The sequence below is a fragment of the Cuculus canorus genome, chromosome 1 (genome assembly GCF_017976375.1).
Source record: "Cuculus canorus isolate bCucCan1 chromosome 1, bCucCan1.pri, whole genome shotgun sequence".
Lineage (NCBI taxonomy): Eukaryota > Metazoa > Chordata > Aves > Cuculiformes > Cuculidae > Cuculus > Cuculus canorus.
In genome coordinates this window covers 201000010-201018348 of record NC_071401.1, presented here as the reverse complement: position 1 = coordinate 201018348, position 18339 = coordinate 201000010, and the positions used below count along the sequence as shown (strand labels likewise).

Here is an 18339-nt window from a genome sequence, read left to right as displayed (position 1 = left end):
CAATGAGTGAACAGTGTCTGGAAAAACACGGTTTGAAAGAAAACACCCTGTCAGGGGGACATTCGAACTTCCAAGAAATGCAGTTACTTAGACGAAACTTAACTCTGCTTTAGCTTAAATAAAAAAATATGCGACTTTTTGTACGAGTGACTACTTCTTGTATCACTGATGCCGAAAACACCAGCAAATAAACTCTCTAAAAGTCGATTTGGAGCTCTAGAAAGCACTAATTGTGGCTGTCCCCCCTCCCGCTCCTCCCGGCCACCAGGGGCGCTGTGCGCGCGCACGCGGCGGGGCTCGTGGATTCGCTGCCCGGAAGTGACGTTTCTTGTTTTGCTCCTCCACTTCCGGTGGCTGTGGCAGGGGCTGTTGGGGCCGCCATGGATATCCTGAAGCGGGAGATCAGCCGGAAGCGGCAGCACCTGGAGGAGAAGGAGCTGGTGGGGGTAAGCGCGGCCGGGATGGGGCTCGGGAGCCGCTCGGGGGGCGGGAACGGCGAAAGATTGGCGAGAGCGGCCTTAGGGCGAGGCGGGATAAGGGTTCAGGGTAAGGGAGGGCTGGAGCGGCCCAGGGCGGGGTTTGAAGGGATGAAGAGGGACGCAGGCTGAGATTTAGGGGTTAAGAGCCGCCTAGGGTGAAATTTAGAGGTCAGGAGTAGCTCAGGGTGAGATTTAGGGGTCAGGAGCTGCCCAGGGTGTGTTTAGGGGTCAGGAGAGATTTAGGAGACAGGAGGTGCCCAGGATGGCAGTTGGGGTGTTTAGGAGGTGCCCAAGGTGGGATTTGGGGGGTTCAGGAGCTGCCCAGAGTGGGGTTTTGGGGGTTGTCAGGAACAGCTCAGAGTGGAGTTTAGGGAGTGGCTCAGGGTGGGATTTGGGGGCTTCAGGAGCAGTTCACAGTGGGATTTGGGGGGTTGTCAGGAACAGCTCAGAGTGGAGTTTAGGGGGTTGTCAGGACCTGCGTAGGGTGAGGTTTAGGTGATCGGGGGTAGCTCAGAGTGAGATTTGATGTTCAGAAGCTGCCCAGGATGGAGTTTGTGGGGGTCAGGAGTGCTCTGGGAGAGATCTAGGGGGAGAGATGCAGGTTTGGCCTGTGTTGGGGTCAGGAAAGGAGTCGGGAGAAGTTTGGGATTTAGGGCACCAGAGAATTGTGGGTGTAGAAGCATCCTGGCTTCAGGGGCTTACTGTACGCCTTTGCCTTTTGAAGCTGGTTTAGTTATTTATTTCAGGTACTGAGATGAGTAAAACCTGTGCCCTCTTTGGTGGATGATGTATGAATACCTTTCCTCACCACTGTTGCGTTCTGTTCACGGCAGTAGGAGGGTTGCAGAGGGGTGTGCGTGTGCTGAGTGTTAGCTTAAGAACACCCATGAGTGCTTTCATGGATGTCTGCGGTTTGGTTTTGGTGTTAGTGGTTGAAGCAGGGAGCTGTAATGGGAGGCTGTTGGAGGTCAGCCCGGCGAAGCCTGGAGGAGTGAGTAGTTCATTATAATCAACGGGAATGCTTCAGCGTGGCCACAGTTGCCAGCTGTTGTGTGTCGGAAAGTCTTATCAAACACGTTTCTTCATAGGTGTACTGAGCAAACTTACAAAAACTACACTTAAAGAGGATTTCTCCCACCTCCTTGTTTTGGTGTAAAATGATGTGTGTTGTATGGTTTATTTAAACAACTTCCCTGTACTCCATCCTGGGCCTTGTGCACGTCTGAAGCGAAGCTTTATTCTAACAAATACCATGGCCTTGTGTAACAAAGAGCTTTTGTTTTTTAAAGTACTGGTGAACACCTTGTACTTTCAAGCCTGCTTATACAAATGTGCTGCCAAGTCACTCTATATTGCTGACTTTTCAGAGGTATTTCCAACTAGTTCCCTTTGCTTGACCCTGTAGCCATCTCTGTGAAAGGATGTAGCTGAATTCATCAAATCAAGTAAGAAAGTTTGAGCCATTTTTACTCCAGTATGCAAAGCTGTAAACTTAACAGTTTTCCTTTCTTTCAGGGAAATAAGAAATATTTCAAACGCAGTGAGTTAGCTAAAAAAGAAGAGGAGGCCTACTATCAGAGATGTGGCTACAAGGTACAGTAGTTCTTCCCAGGAACTTATATGTTTACTTTGAAGTCTGCAATTTATTATCAACAATATAAATTGTTAATGATAATTGTTGTTCTTTGTTCAATCTGTTAATGTTATACATTAGCCTGTAAATGAGAAGCCACCTGGAGAGGTATGAGTTTCCAAAACCATTTTCAATGCAGGAAAAGATATGCATGATGTACAGCTACTTAAATGTGTGTTATGGTTTGGCTTTTATTTATTTTATTTATTTTTTGTGGAAAGCATGAAGTGGCTTGGGATCAAAGCTTGTCTTCCTTTGTTTTTAAATTGTGGTGTTAAGCATGAACACTGGATCTGACATAGACACCTTCCCCTGCCTTGTTGAAAAAAAATGGATACATTTGGATAATTTTATCCATTCAGATAATTTCCACGGTCTTGTCAAAATGTCCAAAAGAAATCAGTATAGCATGGGCACATATTAAAAAGATCTGCCAGCTTTCATACTGTACAAAGTTGTATTTGGGTTTTGGCCATCAGCCATCCAGCATTGGAAGAATGCAGCAACAGCATTTGTTTTCTTGCTGGCAAGACCTTAGAATACAATTGGTAACCTAGGCTGCGTTTTGAAACAAATGAGTGATCTGGAAGGCTTTTTCTGCCATGAAACAGTGTCAGGGCACTAGTTTATGAAATGGAAGGAATGTTGGGGTCTTTTTACAAGTGTGTGTGCCTGCCTGCCTGATTGTATGTGTATGTGAGGGGGCGTGCATTCGCGTGTGGAAGGTGGAGGCTGATTTGTAATCTTGTTTGCTGTTACTGGGTACAAACAGGAGCTTTGTTTTCAATTGAACTTTACCCAGTTAGTGACTTATTCTGAAACCTTGATGTGTCTGTATAACATTTGAATGTCAATGTCAAAATGATTCTTGGAATGTGCAGCACATGCTCATGAGAGAGTGTTCTGTGAATCCAGTCACTTTTCCAAGTGGAAATGACTATGTAATGCTCTTCGAGCATTAGCTCGAATTCTTCAGAACCTTATATGGTCGTTAAAATGGAATTATCTGTGTTGCTGCAGCACCAGTTTTGGTTTGAAACGTAAACCTGAAAACGGTTTTAAAATAAGTTGCTGTTTTAAATTTAGTGCATTTGTTAGAGCCTCCCAGATTTCTGCATTTGATCTTTTCTGTGTGAATAAGATGTAGAATACAGACTGGTTTCTTTCAAAATTCTTCTTAAATTTTAAACTTTCTGATGGTTGGACTTGGATGATCTTAGAGGTCTTCTCCAACTTTAGTGATTCTAAATTCAGGTGCTTTTTTGCTTTGCTTAGATTTAATAAGTTGTAATAATTTGACTTGCTTGAAAAAGAAAGCACTGAAACTGAAATAACTGTGGTAAAGATCCTGCTTGTAACTTGGAGTCCAGCTGACAGAATGGATCAAACCTTTCCCCTCAATGCTGCTGTCTCTTTATGATTTCAAGAATGTTTGTAAGTTAAAATCTGTACGTATCCTTCTGCCATGAGACTGTATTTTTTACATAGATATTTACACAATTCTTCTTTATTTTGTCCCCTGTCGATTCTCTCCTTCCTGTATTGATGGAGGCTTTGTTTTTCCCCTCCCTTTGTGTGTTAAACATTGATTTGATTGTCCTTCCCTTGCTTGTTCCAAACACCTGTGGTTGTAAGATTGATATATGTGTTTGCTCATATGACACTGAATGATCCACAGGGGTGGATTGTTACATCCACCTGGAGTTGTACTGACACGTGAGCTCAGGACTGGTACGTTGACCTGAAAGAATAGAAACCCTTCTTTAAAATATCTGCCTGGTACATTCCTTGAGCTGGTCAGTCCAAATATGGGCCGGGAATGACACCATACTGCCTACGCACAGAGAATGCAAGAATGGGAAGGAAAAATTCTAATAACAAATCTAAGGAAAACCAAGATGTAAGCACGTACTGGAAATACTTCTTTTTTATAGGAATATTACCAACAGCAATCTGCTTGTGCTGTCAGAAGTGTCAAACATGAGCTTATAAAGGGAACTGTAGTTGTGTGACTGCTGTCTCAAAGTCACTTTGATCAAAGAGTTGTTTTGCGTTATTAAAATATTGTGTAATGAAGAAGGAAAGCTCTGTTTGATTCAGGCACCTTCTTCTAGATTAAGAGGAGTTGTTAATGAGATCCTATCCCTGTGAGGAGTTATAGGTGTCTTTTTTTTCTCTAACCCACAAGAAAGTACGGCAATCTTGTTAGAAAGATGTGTTACCTTAAACAAGCACCTCTCAAAACCCAGTAGAAACCATGGATCACCGCTAATTGTCCTCAGTGAAGCTGTAGGTAATAAACGTTTTAAGCCAACACTGCCACTGAAACAACCATCCCTACTCCCTTCCCTGCCCTTGGGTTCTTTGTTTCTTCCTTTGAGTCCATGCATGTGCCACTGCCTGGTGAGCTGGATGAGGAGGTGAAGTGGGTTGGGAAGAGTACCTTTCTTCTTATTTGCCAGATTATTTTCTGTTTGAATCATTTTCCATATCTGGTTTATCACATAGCGATGCAAATGCTTTTGCATAAGTAAGGTGGATACAGCAAGGGCAGGAATCAACAGGCAAGGGGTGGATTTGCTGTTTTTGGCACCAGTGCTGACATCTGCCTGCTTAAGTGATTGCCAAACTGTAGCAATTGCCCTTTCCATTTGCTATAGAGACTGGTTCCTGCAACTTGCAGAAGTGTTAGTTAAATACTCATACTTCTAATAGCTTTTATTGTTCTGTGAAATTCAATTATAGACAATAAAAACTATGAAACTAAAGATTTGTGTGGTCATATTAAAATCCACATTCTAGGTTTCTGTATCTTTACATTGTGCTCAATATATGGGTTTATTTCCATCAGCAGATTAGTAACTATGTCTGTTGAATGTAGGTACAGCAGGAAGAAGAGGAGGAGAAACCACTGACTTCATCGAATCCAGTGCTGGAACTCGAACTGGCAGAAGAAAAGTTACCAATGACCCTTTCCAGACAGGAGGTAAAATCAATCATCATAAAAAGACTGCTTGAGTTTACAGCAAATGCGTCTGAAACTTCTTGTCAGAAATTAGGGTGTTTTTTTTTCTGGTGTACTGTACTTTTTTATGGCAACTTATAGTAAATAATAAGCCTCCATTTTTATAGTAAAAAATTAATAATCATCTTCACATCAAAGATCTGCTGTTCAGTTAAATGCATAGGGAGGTACAGATGGGTAGAACTTCTTTGGTCATATGGATTTGCAGAGATGCGCTATAACATTTTACGGCTCTTTCAGATGACTTGTAGAACAGTACCCTGGATATCAGTGTTATCCTTGGATAGTGCTGAAAATGGCATGCTGACTTTTTCATAGATTTCTCTCCCCAGCTGCGTTTCTTTGTAGTTAACTAGTCTGAACCCAAAATTAGAAACTAAGTTTTGGAAGTTCACCTTGATTTCTAGAAGGAAAAGTACTCAAGTCGCAAAAAGCTGATGTGTTCTTTGTCCTTTCTAAGGATAACAATACCTCTGTGAATGTGAGTTGGTAAACAGATATATACTCCAAAGCAAAAGAGAAGTGGGAAGTTCTGAAGTACAGAATAAATTCTGATGTTGCAAATACTGAACTTCACAACTGAGACCATCCAAGGGTGTCATGTCTTCTTAATTTTGTAAGATGCTTACTCGTTTTTACAGGAGTGTGTCACAGGACTTGTAGTGTTGGCTCCTGGTTTCATATTTGGTTTGCGGTTTGGTCTGTGTGTCTTGTGTAATGTGCACTGTCTCGCTGCTGGTGATCTACTTGGGTGCATGTTTTGGTCAAGGTTTAGGTGTTGCTGTGCCAGCACTCTATCCACCCTGGTTTTGTGATACATTTACAAGTCAAGCACTTGCCAACATGATAGCACAGTGCTTGAACTGAATAAAAATGTCTCTGTTTAGTTTCTTGTTGTCCCACCAGTCTGTTGGTATAATAAAGTGAACGAAATGAAGTATAAGCCCTTTTCTTGATCACCAGAGAACTGTGTGGTGATTCATATATCAATAACCCTATCGCTCGATACGCTGAATGAATGATGGTAACTATATAAAGAGATGTAGAAGCAATGCATGAGATAAGGAGTCGGGAGAATAAAGTTCAGTTTTTGGCTCTGCCTGTGACTTTGCAAATTAGCTGAGGGAGGATGTTATATTTTAAAGTAACTATCATAAGATTATGGGGCTTAATATTTACAAAATGCTTAAGGGTGAGAGTTTTCAACCCATCAGCCTTGCAGATGTGCTGGGACAATCTGTGGCCCAGTTAGGGTGTATTTTTATTGCCCTGGACAAGTAGGTGAGTGAGATTATCGTCAAGTTCCTTTGTGTTTTTGAAAATGGTATGCTTTGCCAGAGGGATGATTTTTGTGTATTTGTTTAAACAAGTTAGGGCAGGAAGATGTTAGGCTATTCCAAGCAGCTTGGAGTTTTAGGCAGAATTTAGATTGGCAATATTTGGAATGACCTTTCGCTGAAATGCCGTGGGAATTTTATATTTAGATTGTTAAGTGTCTGGAACGTTTTTCTACTGCTTAAAATATTGCCACATTTCCTCTCCAGTCCAGCTCAGCTTGTTATTCTAAGCAAAGTAAATAAATGCCTCTGTTTCTTTTATGAGTTTGCGTAAGGGAATGCTTTGATTCTTTTCAGGTTATCAGGAGGTTGAGAGAGAGAGGTGAGCCCATCAGGCTGTTTGGAGAAACAGATTATGATGCCTTTCAGCGTCTGAGGAAGATAGAAATTCTTGCACCTGAAGTGAACAAGGTAAGACTGGCTACCTATTAGTTAGTTATTTGTAGAGGGATAACCAGTGAGGAACCCTATAAAAGATACAGAAAATCAGTTTCAGTAAATGTTAATTTTCAGGAGGGAGGGGTAGAGAGCAGAGAGAAGTGTCTGCTCCGTCTCATTTACTGCCTGAGAAAGTATGTTAAATGTCGGTTCTGTGCAGTTACAATTCCTTACGTTAGACTAGGCTCTCTTCAGTTGAAAATGGGCCTCTAGGTGGCAGTGATTTTCCACCTGGTGGTGTTACCTGCTTTCTAACCAGCAGATGAGACAGTCATTTACTGTTAAAATAAACCTGTTTGTGATTATATTCATTTCTGAGAAGGTGCAGGTAAGTAAGAGGAGTTCTACATCCGGTCTATCTGGTATTATATGGTTTTTTAAAATCTCTTGATTCCAGAGCTTATTGAGGAAACTTCATTTTCCCCTCCTTCCCTTTAAAGTTGCCATCGATTCAAAGAAAGACTGAAAGATACATCATAGTTAACTGATTTATTCCTATTGTCTTAAGAATTGACCAGTCAAGTGGAGAGATGCAATTGGGGATTGTTTTGCATTCACTCTTGACCAAATTTACGACCCAGCTAGGAGAGTGATAATTTGGATTTTCTTCCCCAGGTGTGGCAAACTGAATTGATTGAAACATCTTTGCTGGGGCTGCCATGAAAAGGAGAGTCTTTTCCTGTTGAAGTCTTTTTTTTAAAAAGATAAACAGATCTAAATGATTAAAACAATAAATTCTGCTAATGAAAGCTTCTGCAGTGATGACATTGGCGACAGGAGTAGGAGTATTAGAAAGTAGTGAGCTCATAGATAGGATTGTGTTGGATTGTTTCAGTCACCCTGTTGCTATGTGTTGCTTAAAATGTAGATAATAACTGTTACCAGTTTGTGGTTCAGACTTTTTTAGACCTCTAAATGATTAATAGAAACGCTCTAGACAGTCAAGTATGATGATGGAAGAGGGGGGAAATAACTGCGCATGTCAATTCCCAGTGGAGTGGCTGAATTTATTTTAGGGTAAGAAATGTCATGCTCCTTTATGGAGCTTTATATTTTATGTCTTAAGAATGCAAGTCCTAACTGTAACAAAGTAGAATTCTATTTAAAAGCAGCTCTTTGTATGTTTGGTTTCAAACTCATTCTAACTTTTTGTTTTAATCACCTGTTCTAGAGTAGGGTATTTTAGACACTGAATCTATATAAAGCATTCTGCTGTGTTTAAATCATTAGTAGTAAAGGGAAACTACATAAATGTTCAATGTGATTGTACTCAAGAGTGTTACTTACCTTATTTACAGCTATTTTTAGGGCAGATATGTGAAGGCTTGTAGAGCTGATGGATGGTCATGATCTGTTTTCTGTTTGTTTGGTGTGGTGCAGTGGATTGCATGGCAAAAGTCTTTTTCATAGGCATGGAGACTGCAGAAGTTCATGCACCCACCTGCTTTTTATTAAGTGCCAAAGGAATCCAGAACTGTTCTTTGAATTCAGACAACAATGCTAAATGCTTATATATGTTTTTACAGAACGTGGCTTTTCTTAAACAGAAATTGGATGCTCACAGTGACAGTACTGAACTGCTTTTGTTTGCTTGAGGGGTTTTTTATAAATTAGTTGTTTCTTATCTTTTTTTAGGGCTTGAGGAACGACCTGAAGGCTGCTTTGGATAAGATTGACCAGCAGTATCTGAATGAAATTGTAGGTGGCCAAGAAGCAGGAGACGATGACTCACAGAATGATTTGAAAGTCCATGAGGAGAATACTACTATTGAAGAGCTAGAGGTATGTAATAGGTAGATTTTAATTAAGGGATTTTCATGTAGTATTTTGTTGTGAGAAAGCTCCAGAGTTGTTTAGACAAAGTTGTCTTGTTTTCAACATCCGACTTAGGCATTCTGAAGTATCCTTAAATAAGCTCGGGTACGAAATTTAGATGTCTAAGCCTTGAGTGGCACCTTGAGGTGCCAACAGTAGACATGAAAGCTTAAGTGGTCTTTGTTTACAACACCATATCAGAAAGGTAGTGGGAGTTGCCTGCAAGGAAAGTGATACAGTTAGGATTCCCTCTGCAGGGAGGCTGGAAGTAGAGAATTTAATAAAATATGTTGCCTGGTCATAAATTCTAAAGCCTTTCCATTGAGTATTTGAGAGGGTAATGAGATTAGTACTGATGAATTTTCCCTAGATGGACTATGAAAAATATACACACAGAATATTTGCTATAGAAACATCCAGGACAAAAAAAGAAGTGGACTTCAGAAGTAGGTAGATCACAGGAAAGTGTAAGAAGCGCAGAGGCAAAGCGTCCCAGAAACTTCAGTGCAAATGACTATGGTGTTCTGCAAGAATGCAGTGGTATTTATGTAAGTGCACAGAGAGTGAGTGCCATGAAATGCATTCAGCCCCTGGTAGTTTAGGTTGATGTTTTGCAAAGCACATTAACTTGAGCTGAAGAATTTTGCCCTTAATCTTCAAAACGCTTTGCAGAAGTTATTCTCCATACTTTCTTTCCAAAAGTGTGTTTAAGAAATAATCTGATCTACAACTGAAATCTTAAATGAATATGTTATTGTTGGGAGATAGTCTTTAGCTTTTTTAGGATACTAGGGGTTCTGCTATAAAATGTCTGTAGTACCAGAATGGGTACCAGTTGTGAAGAAGCAGGATTTATCGATCTGTAAGTTCTCAAAACAGCCCCTTTTTGGAGTAGAAGGGTGAGCTTGGTTTGAGCTGTGGAAGAATCTTTTTCGAAAAAGTTTACAAACACTGCAGTCTTAATTTTCTGCTACTTTAACTGCATTGCCTTGAGTGTAAAGGCTTACACCGATTTTAGTTCACAATCTAAGAGTTTTTTAAAATGAAAGTCACTTTGGAAATGTGAGGTTAATGGAAATGCATTATAAATCATAGAATCACAGAATGGTTTGGGTTGGAAGGGACCATGAAGGCCACCCAGTCCAACCACACAGGGATGGGGCATCCACCACCTCAAGGAACAGGGCAACCTGTTCTCATGCTTCACCACCCTTAGCAAAAAAAATTTCTTCCTAATACATAGTCTAAACTTCTCCTCTTTTAGTTTAAAACCATTATCCCATCCTATTGCTACAGGCCCTGTTAAAAAAGTTTTCCCAATCTTTCTTATAAGCCCCCTTTAAGTATTGACACATAATACTGAAATCCAACTATACCTACTGGAAAACGTTTCTTAAAATGCTGTTAGTGTTAACAGTTTCAAGGTTTTGGCAGGAAGCTGGTGTATTGGAACGTATTACTGGGGATTTTTGGTGGTTTTTCTTTTTTTTAGATTTGTTCTCTAAATTTCACAGTTACAATTAAATGAAATGGTAAAAAGCCCGAGTACATCAGAGAATTGAAATAGCTTAACAAAATAATTAGGTTAATTGGTGGCTTTGGGGATCTCAAAAATGCAGTACACCCACAGTCCCCCTTAATACAGTGCTGTCAGACAGCTGCTAATTATAGCAATGATTTAGTAGTTAATGAATGAAAAATTACTGTTGCATTGACTTTTCAGAAGTAATCATATTGGCTTTTTGACTTAAATGTTTTTAATAGATTATCGAATCCCAGTAACATAGATAATTATTTCAGTCCGTTTCCTAGTGAGTGTTTTGATTTCTGGTGGCATTTGTTACAGTTCACGCTGCAGTGAATGTTCTGCTGTGGTGGTGCTGGCAGCAAACCTCTACGCAATGTGGAGATAATTGCCTTCTATCTCCTGTTTTAGGCCTTGGGAGAATCGTTAGGACGGGGTGATGATCACTATGATATGGACATCATAACCAAGTTCTTAAAGGTAAACTCTGCTTTAGTAGATTAATTGTTCTCTAGCCTGTGTCATAATGTTCTGCTATCACACAGATGCGTTTGCTGAAGGGCCAGTTCCAGCTACTTGGAGAGAAAAACTCATGCATTATGATAAGATGTGTTTTGTTTTGTTTTTTCAAATACTCGGGACTCCACAGCTTTGGTTGGTCACAATAGTGATTTCTGCTAGACCTGGGGAAGAGCTGTTGGGAGATCAGTGCTCTTTAAACTCTAGTCCTACTTTTACAGACAAAATAAGTATAGTTTTCATTTCCATATGATAGTTGAGGCAGTTATATATAGTTGCTTCTATGTATTGCGATGGCATTAAAAACTTCCAAGGAGTCCCTGCCTCCCTTCTGCAGGAACAATGCAAGCTGAAATGAAATGTCGCCTAGTACTGAGAGAAATTGAAAGGAAGTCCACTGGTTTCTCTGAGGAAACAGGTTCAGGTGGATGGCAGAAGACTATTTTCTGGCAAGAACTCTGTGTTGCTTCTCATTTCAGCCTTCTGGTCACTATGTAGCTGTTCTGATAATTGGAATTCACAGCAAGAATCAAAGCTTTTATTTATATATATCACATACATTGGCTTTTTAGTATAGTTTGTCTGAGCAGTCAGACAAAGAGAGCTCAAAATTTGTTTTCCAGGTGGAGTTTGACATACTTGCCTTCCATTGTGTTCTTTTTTCACTGTTATCTTTACTTGTCCTTAGGCTCCTCCACAAAAGTTGCTCTGAAACATGAGTATTTCACTTCAATTTCTGCTCTTTTTTTATGTACCCCTTCTCTCTCCTAGTGCTGTTATTTCCTTAGATGTGCTTTTTTATACATGATCCTGCCTTGCCCACATGTTTTCATGATAGGAGGGTTGTTCATATCCCTTCTTGCCTGTCCCTCTGAAAGGCATTCTTGCCTTTTTAATTCAGATTTCTCAAAAAAACTCGTTTTGCCTATCTGATGGCCTAAACCATTGTTCCCCTTTGTTTTGCTGCAGTACTCACTAGATGGCACTGTAACATAAATTTGCTTGTTCCTCTCACAGTTTCTTCTTGGAGTTTGGGCTAAGGAGCTGAATGCCAGAGAAGACTATGTGAAACGGGGAGTGCAGGGGAAGCTGAACAGTGCTACTCAAAAGCAGACAGAATCGTACCTGAGACCACTCTTCAGAAAGCTTCGGAAGCGGGTGAATCACTTTTAAATGTCGCTATCCTGTAAGACTTATATTACCTTTTGCTTTCCAATTACCCAGTAGTTGGTGCCCTTTCCCAAGGTGATGTTATCTCCACTGAAGAAAAGAGGATAAGTGAATTGGTCAGAGTTTCTCAGGTTAGAGCCCAGGAATCTCACTTCTGGCCTTTTTATCTTGGATCAGTGTGTTCTTCTGCTTACCTGCTGCTTTTCCAGGTGTTGCTTTATGCATCACCTGTTCATTGTGTTGCAAACATGACAAAGAATTGAGATTGTATTTTACACTTTGCCATGAGCTACTAGGCGTAACCACTTAACCTCTGTTGCTTCAGATCCTTCATCTAAATAACGAAGATGTTTTCTTTTGTTCAAGTCCTTAAGCTAGGGTAGGTGCCAAACTTTGTATAAATGCTGAGTAGGATGGTTTTCCTGGGCTGCTATTCTGAAGTAAAAATGTTTTTTTTCATCTTCTCCTGTAGACACTTCCTGCAGACATCAAGGAATCGATAACAGATATTATTAAATTCATGTTGCAAAGGGAATATGTGAAGGTATGTTTATTTGTGCTCTTCCAGCATGTTCAGACTGTCTGGTTCTAATAGATTGAATTTATTATGTCATCATTTCCCTTCGGTTTTTTTTGTTTTTTTTTTTCATTTTGAAGATGCATAGCTGGAAATACACAAAACATATATTTGAACAAGATGAAAAATGGCTATTAAAGGGTTAGGCTCCATGTAGTGTTTGATCCACAGCCTGTCAGAAGATCTTTTGAGGTTGGTGAAACTGCAGAGCTTTGGAAACACAAAGAGAATTTTCGTCAGAGATGATTATATTAAGTTACAGAGGAATCCTGTGTGGGTAACTTGATATTGTAAGGTTAAATGAAGGTATTGAATGAATAGTAATAGGGTGTTGATTCATTAATTAGGAATTAATTGAGGTGAAATGAGTTGTTGAATATGACACTATGTCCCTTTCTTTGGCTCTGCTCACATGAGCTGGCCTGGTAAGGTTGGGGTAAGTTAAAGAAAAGGGTTTTGGACAAAGTCTGTGTACTGGAGGAGGCAGAGGCACTTTGGCACACGAGATCAAAGGCAGTGTTAGGTTTTGTTTGTAGCTGCCTTTAGAAGTGGAACTCGAATACTGAGAGCATTTACTTAAGCAGCTCATGTATGCAGAGGAAATTGAGCTGTGTTTTGCCTTTAAATTTCTAGTATTTCTTACTATTCTTGTGAGGACTTGGGATAATTTGTCAAGTAAGCAAGCAAACCTGCTTTTGTTCTTGAAAAAACTTCATGATAGCCTAAGGCAAGTTTAATCTAAATCATTTGACAGTAGAACTACAAATGTGGGTTGTATGATAGTGGGTTTTTCTTTTGGGGCGTTATTTTTCTTTTGATGTCATCATTATGCTGAAATTCCCTTTCCAGTGCCTTCTCAAATAAAGTAGTGAGTGTGGAGGAATGTGCGATATCTTGTGGGTTGATGAGCTGTGCTTCTCTCTCCTGGAGGTGCTTGGCTTTATGTAAACTTCACTGTCTGAGTCTGGAGGAGTTGAGAACACATTTGGAACTATTGGGATGTTTTTTAATTAGGCTAATGAGCCTTGTGCTTTTAAAGATACCTGTATCCTTTTCCATTTTGCTTCCTATGAGACTTGTCTCTTTCTGCCTGTTGTTGTCTTCTGAGCTTATTTGTTGTGCAGCCTGGTGAATATTGTCATCAGCCACGAATTCTGACTGCTTTGTTAGACGAAGTGCTCTAAAGATGTAAATTTTGAAATCAACGTGTGACAGCAGGAGAATGCCAGAATGCAAGTTGTCCACTCAACTTTAATTAGGTCTGTTGTGACAGTCGTGGAAGGATCTTTAATAGCGTGCTCACATGTTTTATCATAAAACCACGTGTAACTCAGTAAGTGGGTATTTGACTAAGACTGTTCAGATCCTGTCTCTTGTAAGTGAAGATAAAGTCATGTCCCTTCTTCAGGTTTACTCTCAGCTCTGTCTGCAATCCTTGCCTCATTCATTATTCATCTCTTATTTTTCTCATTGCCAGTTGGGAATAAACAACACTCACAGGTCGTGATTTCTTATTCTTTAGTCTTTAAATGGGAGATGATGAATGAACTCTTTTAACAGTGAGTCTTGTAGCTGCTTGCTAATGGAATGTCCTGCTCCAAGTCCTTCTTAAAGCTGTTTCTTTAATTGCATATATGTGTCTGTCCTCCTCACTTCCCGCTTCTCAGCTGTCATGTTTTATTTTAAACCCTGTACTTCTCTTCCTTTCTCCCTTTCTTCCTGTTAATTTTTCCTTGAAGTTTTATCCTTGTTCTCCCCGCAGTTGTTGTCTACTACAGCTTGATATTAAGGAACAGGGTCTGCTATCTTGATCAGGAAATTTCAGATTTATTTACTGCTGCTGCTACTAGTCCGTTCTTAAACCAGATTTGTGGAGATCTGGGTCTCTGCCTTGTTGGAAGCTCATTTCTGTCCCTGAGAGCTGTTAGAGCCCAGTGTGCTCCTGTGTACCATGTAACCTCAGTTCTGCACACATGACGTGGGCCTTTACTGGGTTGCACTTACAGCCAGGCTGCCATATCCAGTCTGCAACCCAAATGGCAAAGGCTATAAAGATGTTTAAAGCAGAAAAGCTTATGGGAACCCAAGAAGGCAGAGTTGAAAAAAGTTCCGGTAAACTTTAGTTTTGATCAATATTAGACTGTTATGTGCAGTGCTTTCTTTCATTGCCCTGCAGGTGAAGTCCGTATTCCTTGCTTTCCTCGATTCAGCATAAACATGAATTGTGTTAGGAAGGCGTGTTGTAAAATTGGTTTGGGTTCCGCAGTGACTGTCATATGTGGTGGTGTGGGGTCTAGCAATGCAAAACGCTCTGTGTTCTGGTACCCTTTTTGTTTTTCTAAGTGTACATTTACTGTATTCCTTCAGGCAAACGATGCATATCTTCAGATGGCTATTGGAAATGCCCCCTGGCCTATTGGCGTCACTATGGTTGGTATCCATGCTCGAACAGGTCGTGAAAAGATTTTCTCCAAGCATGTAGCCCACGTTCTCAATGACGAAACTCAAAGAAAATACATACAGGTAACGGCAGCTTTGGAAATCCAACAAGTTTCCTTTTCAAGTTAGGGGATCCTTGAGAATTACTTGTTTCATAGCTACAGGCATTATGGTAAAATGGTCTTAGAAATGTACAGTTGCCTTAGTTTGCATCAAGTGTAACATCCGTTTAATAAGTGGCTTATCCTGGACCTGAAGGCTCTTTAGTGCTGGGCTAGGAACAGTCTCTAATGGATATTTCTGTGTCTTAACTATTGCGACCCTATATGACCCCTATTTGCCTCTTGCTGGCTGCAGTTTCATTGAGATAAAGACCTCCTGGCTTAACTCTGAAGCCTCTGAAGCAACATCATGGAGCTTGGAACTTCTGGCAGGGCAGGTTTATGTAAATGTTTTCCTGCTGTGGCAGCAAAACTGCTGTTGCTTTTCAACTTCTACAGATGTTTGCAAGCAGATTGCCTGCAAAATGCAACTTCTGTTTCTGTCTTGAGTCTCTTTGTATTGGGGTCACAAGTATAACCTTTGGTTTCTCTTCAACTATAGTTTTTAATATCACCTTGGAAAATATCATTGTGAAGTCAGAGGGAGCTTCCAGGCACTTACAGAGCCAACAAATGAAATGTGACTAATTCTTTGGTAAGGTGAAAATCGGCAGGTGGATTATGTATCTTCGAGACAGGCACCAGTCAGTGTAATGATTGCTTGGTACTATTGAATGAATGGTGTAGCTGATGTTAAACTAAGTTTTTGTTGTTAGTCTGTATTAAAAAAGGGATTTGGGCTCTGAAGGAAGATTGGTATGGGCCTCAGCACAGCCATAACGCTGCTTCTCCAACTTTGGTGAATGATTGGCCATCATGTGTCCATTTGCCGCTCTTCCAACAGGAAGATCTCTACTCTGTAGTGTTGCTTGATCTCTCTTAACACATCCTTTGGAAGACAACGTGTATGAATTCCCCTGTATGTCCTTTCTCTACTTTTGGGGTACTTTGTTGATCAAAGACATATTCCACTGTGACTTTTCTATCTGTGCTTCTGAAACTCCAAGATATAGTTGGCTTTAAACATGTGTATTGTCTATGTCGGTTTTAAATACCAGGTCTTGTTTAGCTAGCATGGTTCAAATTGGAGCATGGAATGTTATTTGTACTCCAAGCAGTTATGTAGAGTTAACATATTTGTGATTTACAACGAATCTGGGATCATAACATCCTAAACAAGGAGTCATTATGGTACTAGGACATGTTTTCCAGACTTGTCTGCATTGAAAAGGCCAGAGCATCCTCTCTTGAATCACTTTTCCCTTCAGTAAGGATCCATCTTCCATAGTGAGTGTCTAATGGTGAGGACATGAGTAGCGTCTTGGAGTACAGGGTCACTGCTAAATTATGCTGCCACCACAGCAGTTTTCTTTCTTCGTTAGACTTTTCTGTGTGACTTGAAAGAAATGCGGGTTTTTAGCAATCTATGCCTTAAAAGAACTGAAAAGTCTGTATTCTGCCTTTCTTCTTGATTACTTGTTGAATTTGCCTCAGTTGTGGAGGACAGGTGTGGCCCCACCATGGGGGAATGACACCCCCCTTCCACTGACATCGTTTGGTTCTTTTCATAGCTATGCATCTTGTTTTGGTGTCAGAAATTGCTTTTTGCTCTACAGAATTACATTTGATATTCAGGTTTCTTTTACATGTGTTTTATTGTGATGGTATTGTTTTTCTCCCTTGGTGGGGAAAGAGGGATTCTTCACCGTGAATCTGCCAGGAGGGACTGAACCTGTAGTCTCTTCAGTTATGCCACAGACTCCTCTAATGTTGGAGAAAATTCCACACTTTGCAGACGGAAAGGTTCATAAAACATAACTGGAAAAACAACCGCATTAAAAAAACCAACTTCAACATAGCAGCCGTTTGTTTTGAATTCTTCTTGTTAAGTTTAAAAATGCTTTAGACTGTGAAGTTTGTTTGACAGCTGCAATTTTATTACAGTGTTGTCCTTGTTTTGCTCTCTCTTAGGGGCTGAAGAGGCTCATGACCATTTGCCAGAAGCACTTCCCAACAGACCCGTCGAAATGTGTGGAGTACAACGCTTTATGAGGCTCTGCAGCGTCCAAGCAGTGACACACATTTTGATCTCCCAGACCTAGAGAGGATGGAAGAGACAGAGTTTGTACTTTAACACCAACAGGAACCTAGGGTGGGCTTTGTGAAAAAGCAGATTTCTCTACAGCTTCCTTTTTACAAGCCCCAGTTATTTAGATTTATTTTTAAATCCATGCTTTATGCTGAGCACATCCAGTATGTGGAAGACAGCAGTATTTTGAAGGGAGTGTGACCAGGACAATGAACAAGACTCTTGGTTTTTATTTCAGTTCGTTATCCAGGGAACTATACAGACTGAACCATTTCCCATATCTTAGCGCTTTAAGTGAGACTCAGCCCTGCAAGGAGCGTATGTGGAGTTTTTTGGCTACCTTCCCATGAAGGCTTATGTAGGGAGATGATGAGAGTGAAGCAGTCAAATATGAGTCTCGGTTATTTCTGTAAATATGAAGACTTTATTGGGTAATCTTTCATGTGGTATTTATCAGGAGAAAAAGAAAAGGTTTATATATTTCTTAGTTGAAAAATACAGCCATCTCGATGCAAAGAGTTTTTGATCTTGAATAAATCTGATTTGGCTTTTTGTTGTTTTTTTTTTTTTTTTTTCTTGTAGTGACATTTTTAATAGAAGCCTTCTGGGCTCAGGGGAAATAATCTTGAGGCTCCTGAGGCTTTCAAATCCCTTTTTTATACATCTGGAGAAAATTTCAGTCTGTTGGGCTTTGCAGAGAAAATAATTAGGACCTCCCATGACCACATACAGTGTTCCTAGCAGCCACAAATCTTTACTCTTGTGCATCTTGGCAAATAAACTTACAGGAATGGTGGTGTCTAAAACTGAAAGATGTCTAAACAGTGAGACATTGAAACTTATGTTAGTGGTGCTGCTTGAAGGTCTTGGGCTCAAATCATGCACGTTTTTAATTGCAAGAGTAGCAGTACCTCTGCAGCAGCATTTGCGGTAAAAGACCTGGTGGTATTGGTCAACACTGGATGAACATGAGCCAGCAGTGTGCCCAGGTGGGCTGGAAGGCCAGCAGCATCCTGGCTTTTATTGGCAATGATGTGGCCAGCAGGAGTAGGGAAGGGATCGCATCCCTGCACTCAGCGTTGGTGAGGCTGCAGTTTGAATCCTGTGTTCAGGTTTGAGCCACTCACTACAAGGAAGACATTGAGGGGCTGGAGTGTGTCCAGAGGAGGGCAATGAAACTGGTGAAGGGGCT

At 40.5% G+C, this 18339-nt stretch overlaps 1 protein-coding gene across 2 annotated transcripts; it reads left to right on the top strand.

Moving 5' to 3' along the window:
* Window positions 1-344: 344 nt before the first annotated feature.
* Window positions 345-17913, top strand: PRPF18 (pre-mRNA processing factor 18). Of its 2 annotated transcripts, XM_054056348.1 has the most exons (11): window positions 345-446; window positions 1995-2072; window positions 2194-2220; window positions 4994-5098; window positions 6772-6885; window positions 8548-8694; window positions 10664-10732; window positions 11789-11929; window positions 12414-12485; window positions 14886-15041; window positions 17030-17913. In XM_054056348.1, exons 1-11 carry the CDS (start codon window positions 381-383, stop codon window positions 17108-17110), a joined length of 1056 nt encoding a protein of 351 aa, XP_053912323.1. In that variant the 5' UTR covers window positions 345-380; the 3' UTR covers window positions 17111-17913. The 2 variants fall into 2 exon arrangements, with proteins under 2 accessions (XP_053912323.1, XP_009567059.1); XM_009568764.2 differs by lacking the exon at window positions 2194-2220 and having other exon boundaries at window positions 17030-17911.
* Window positions 17914-18339: the final 426 nt, after the last annotated feature.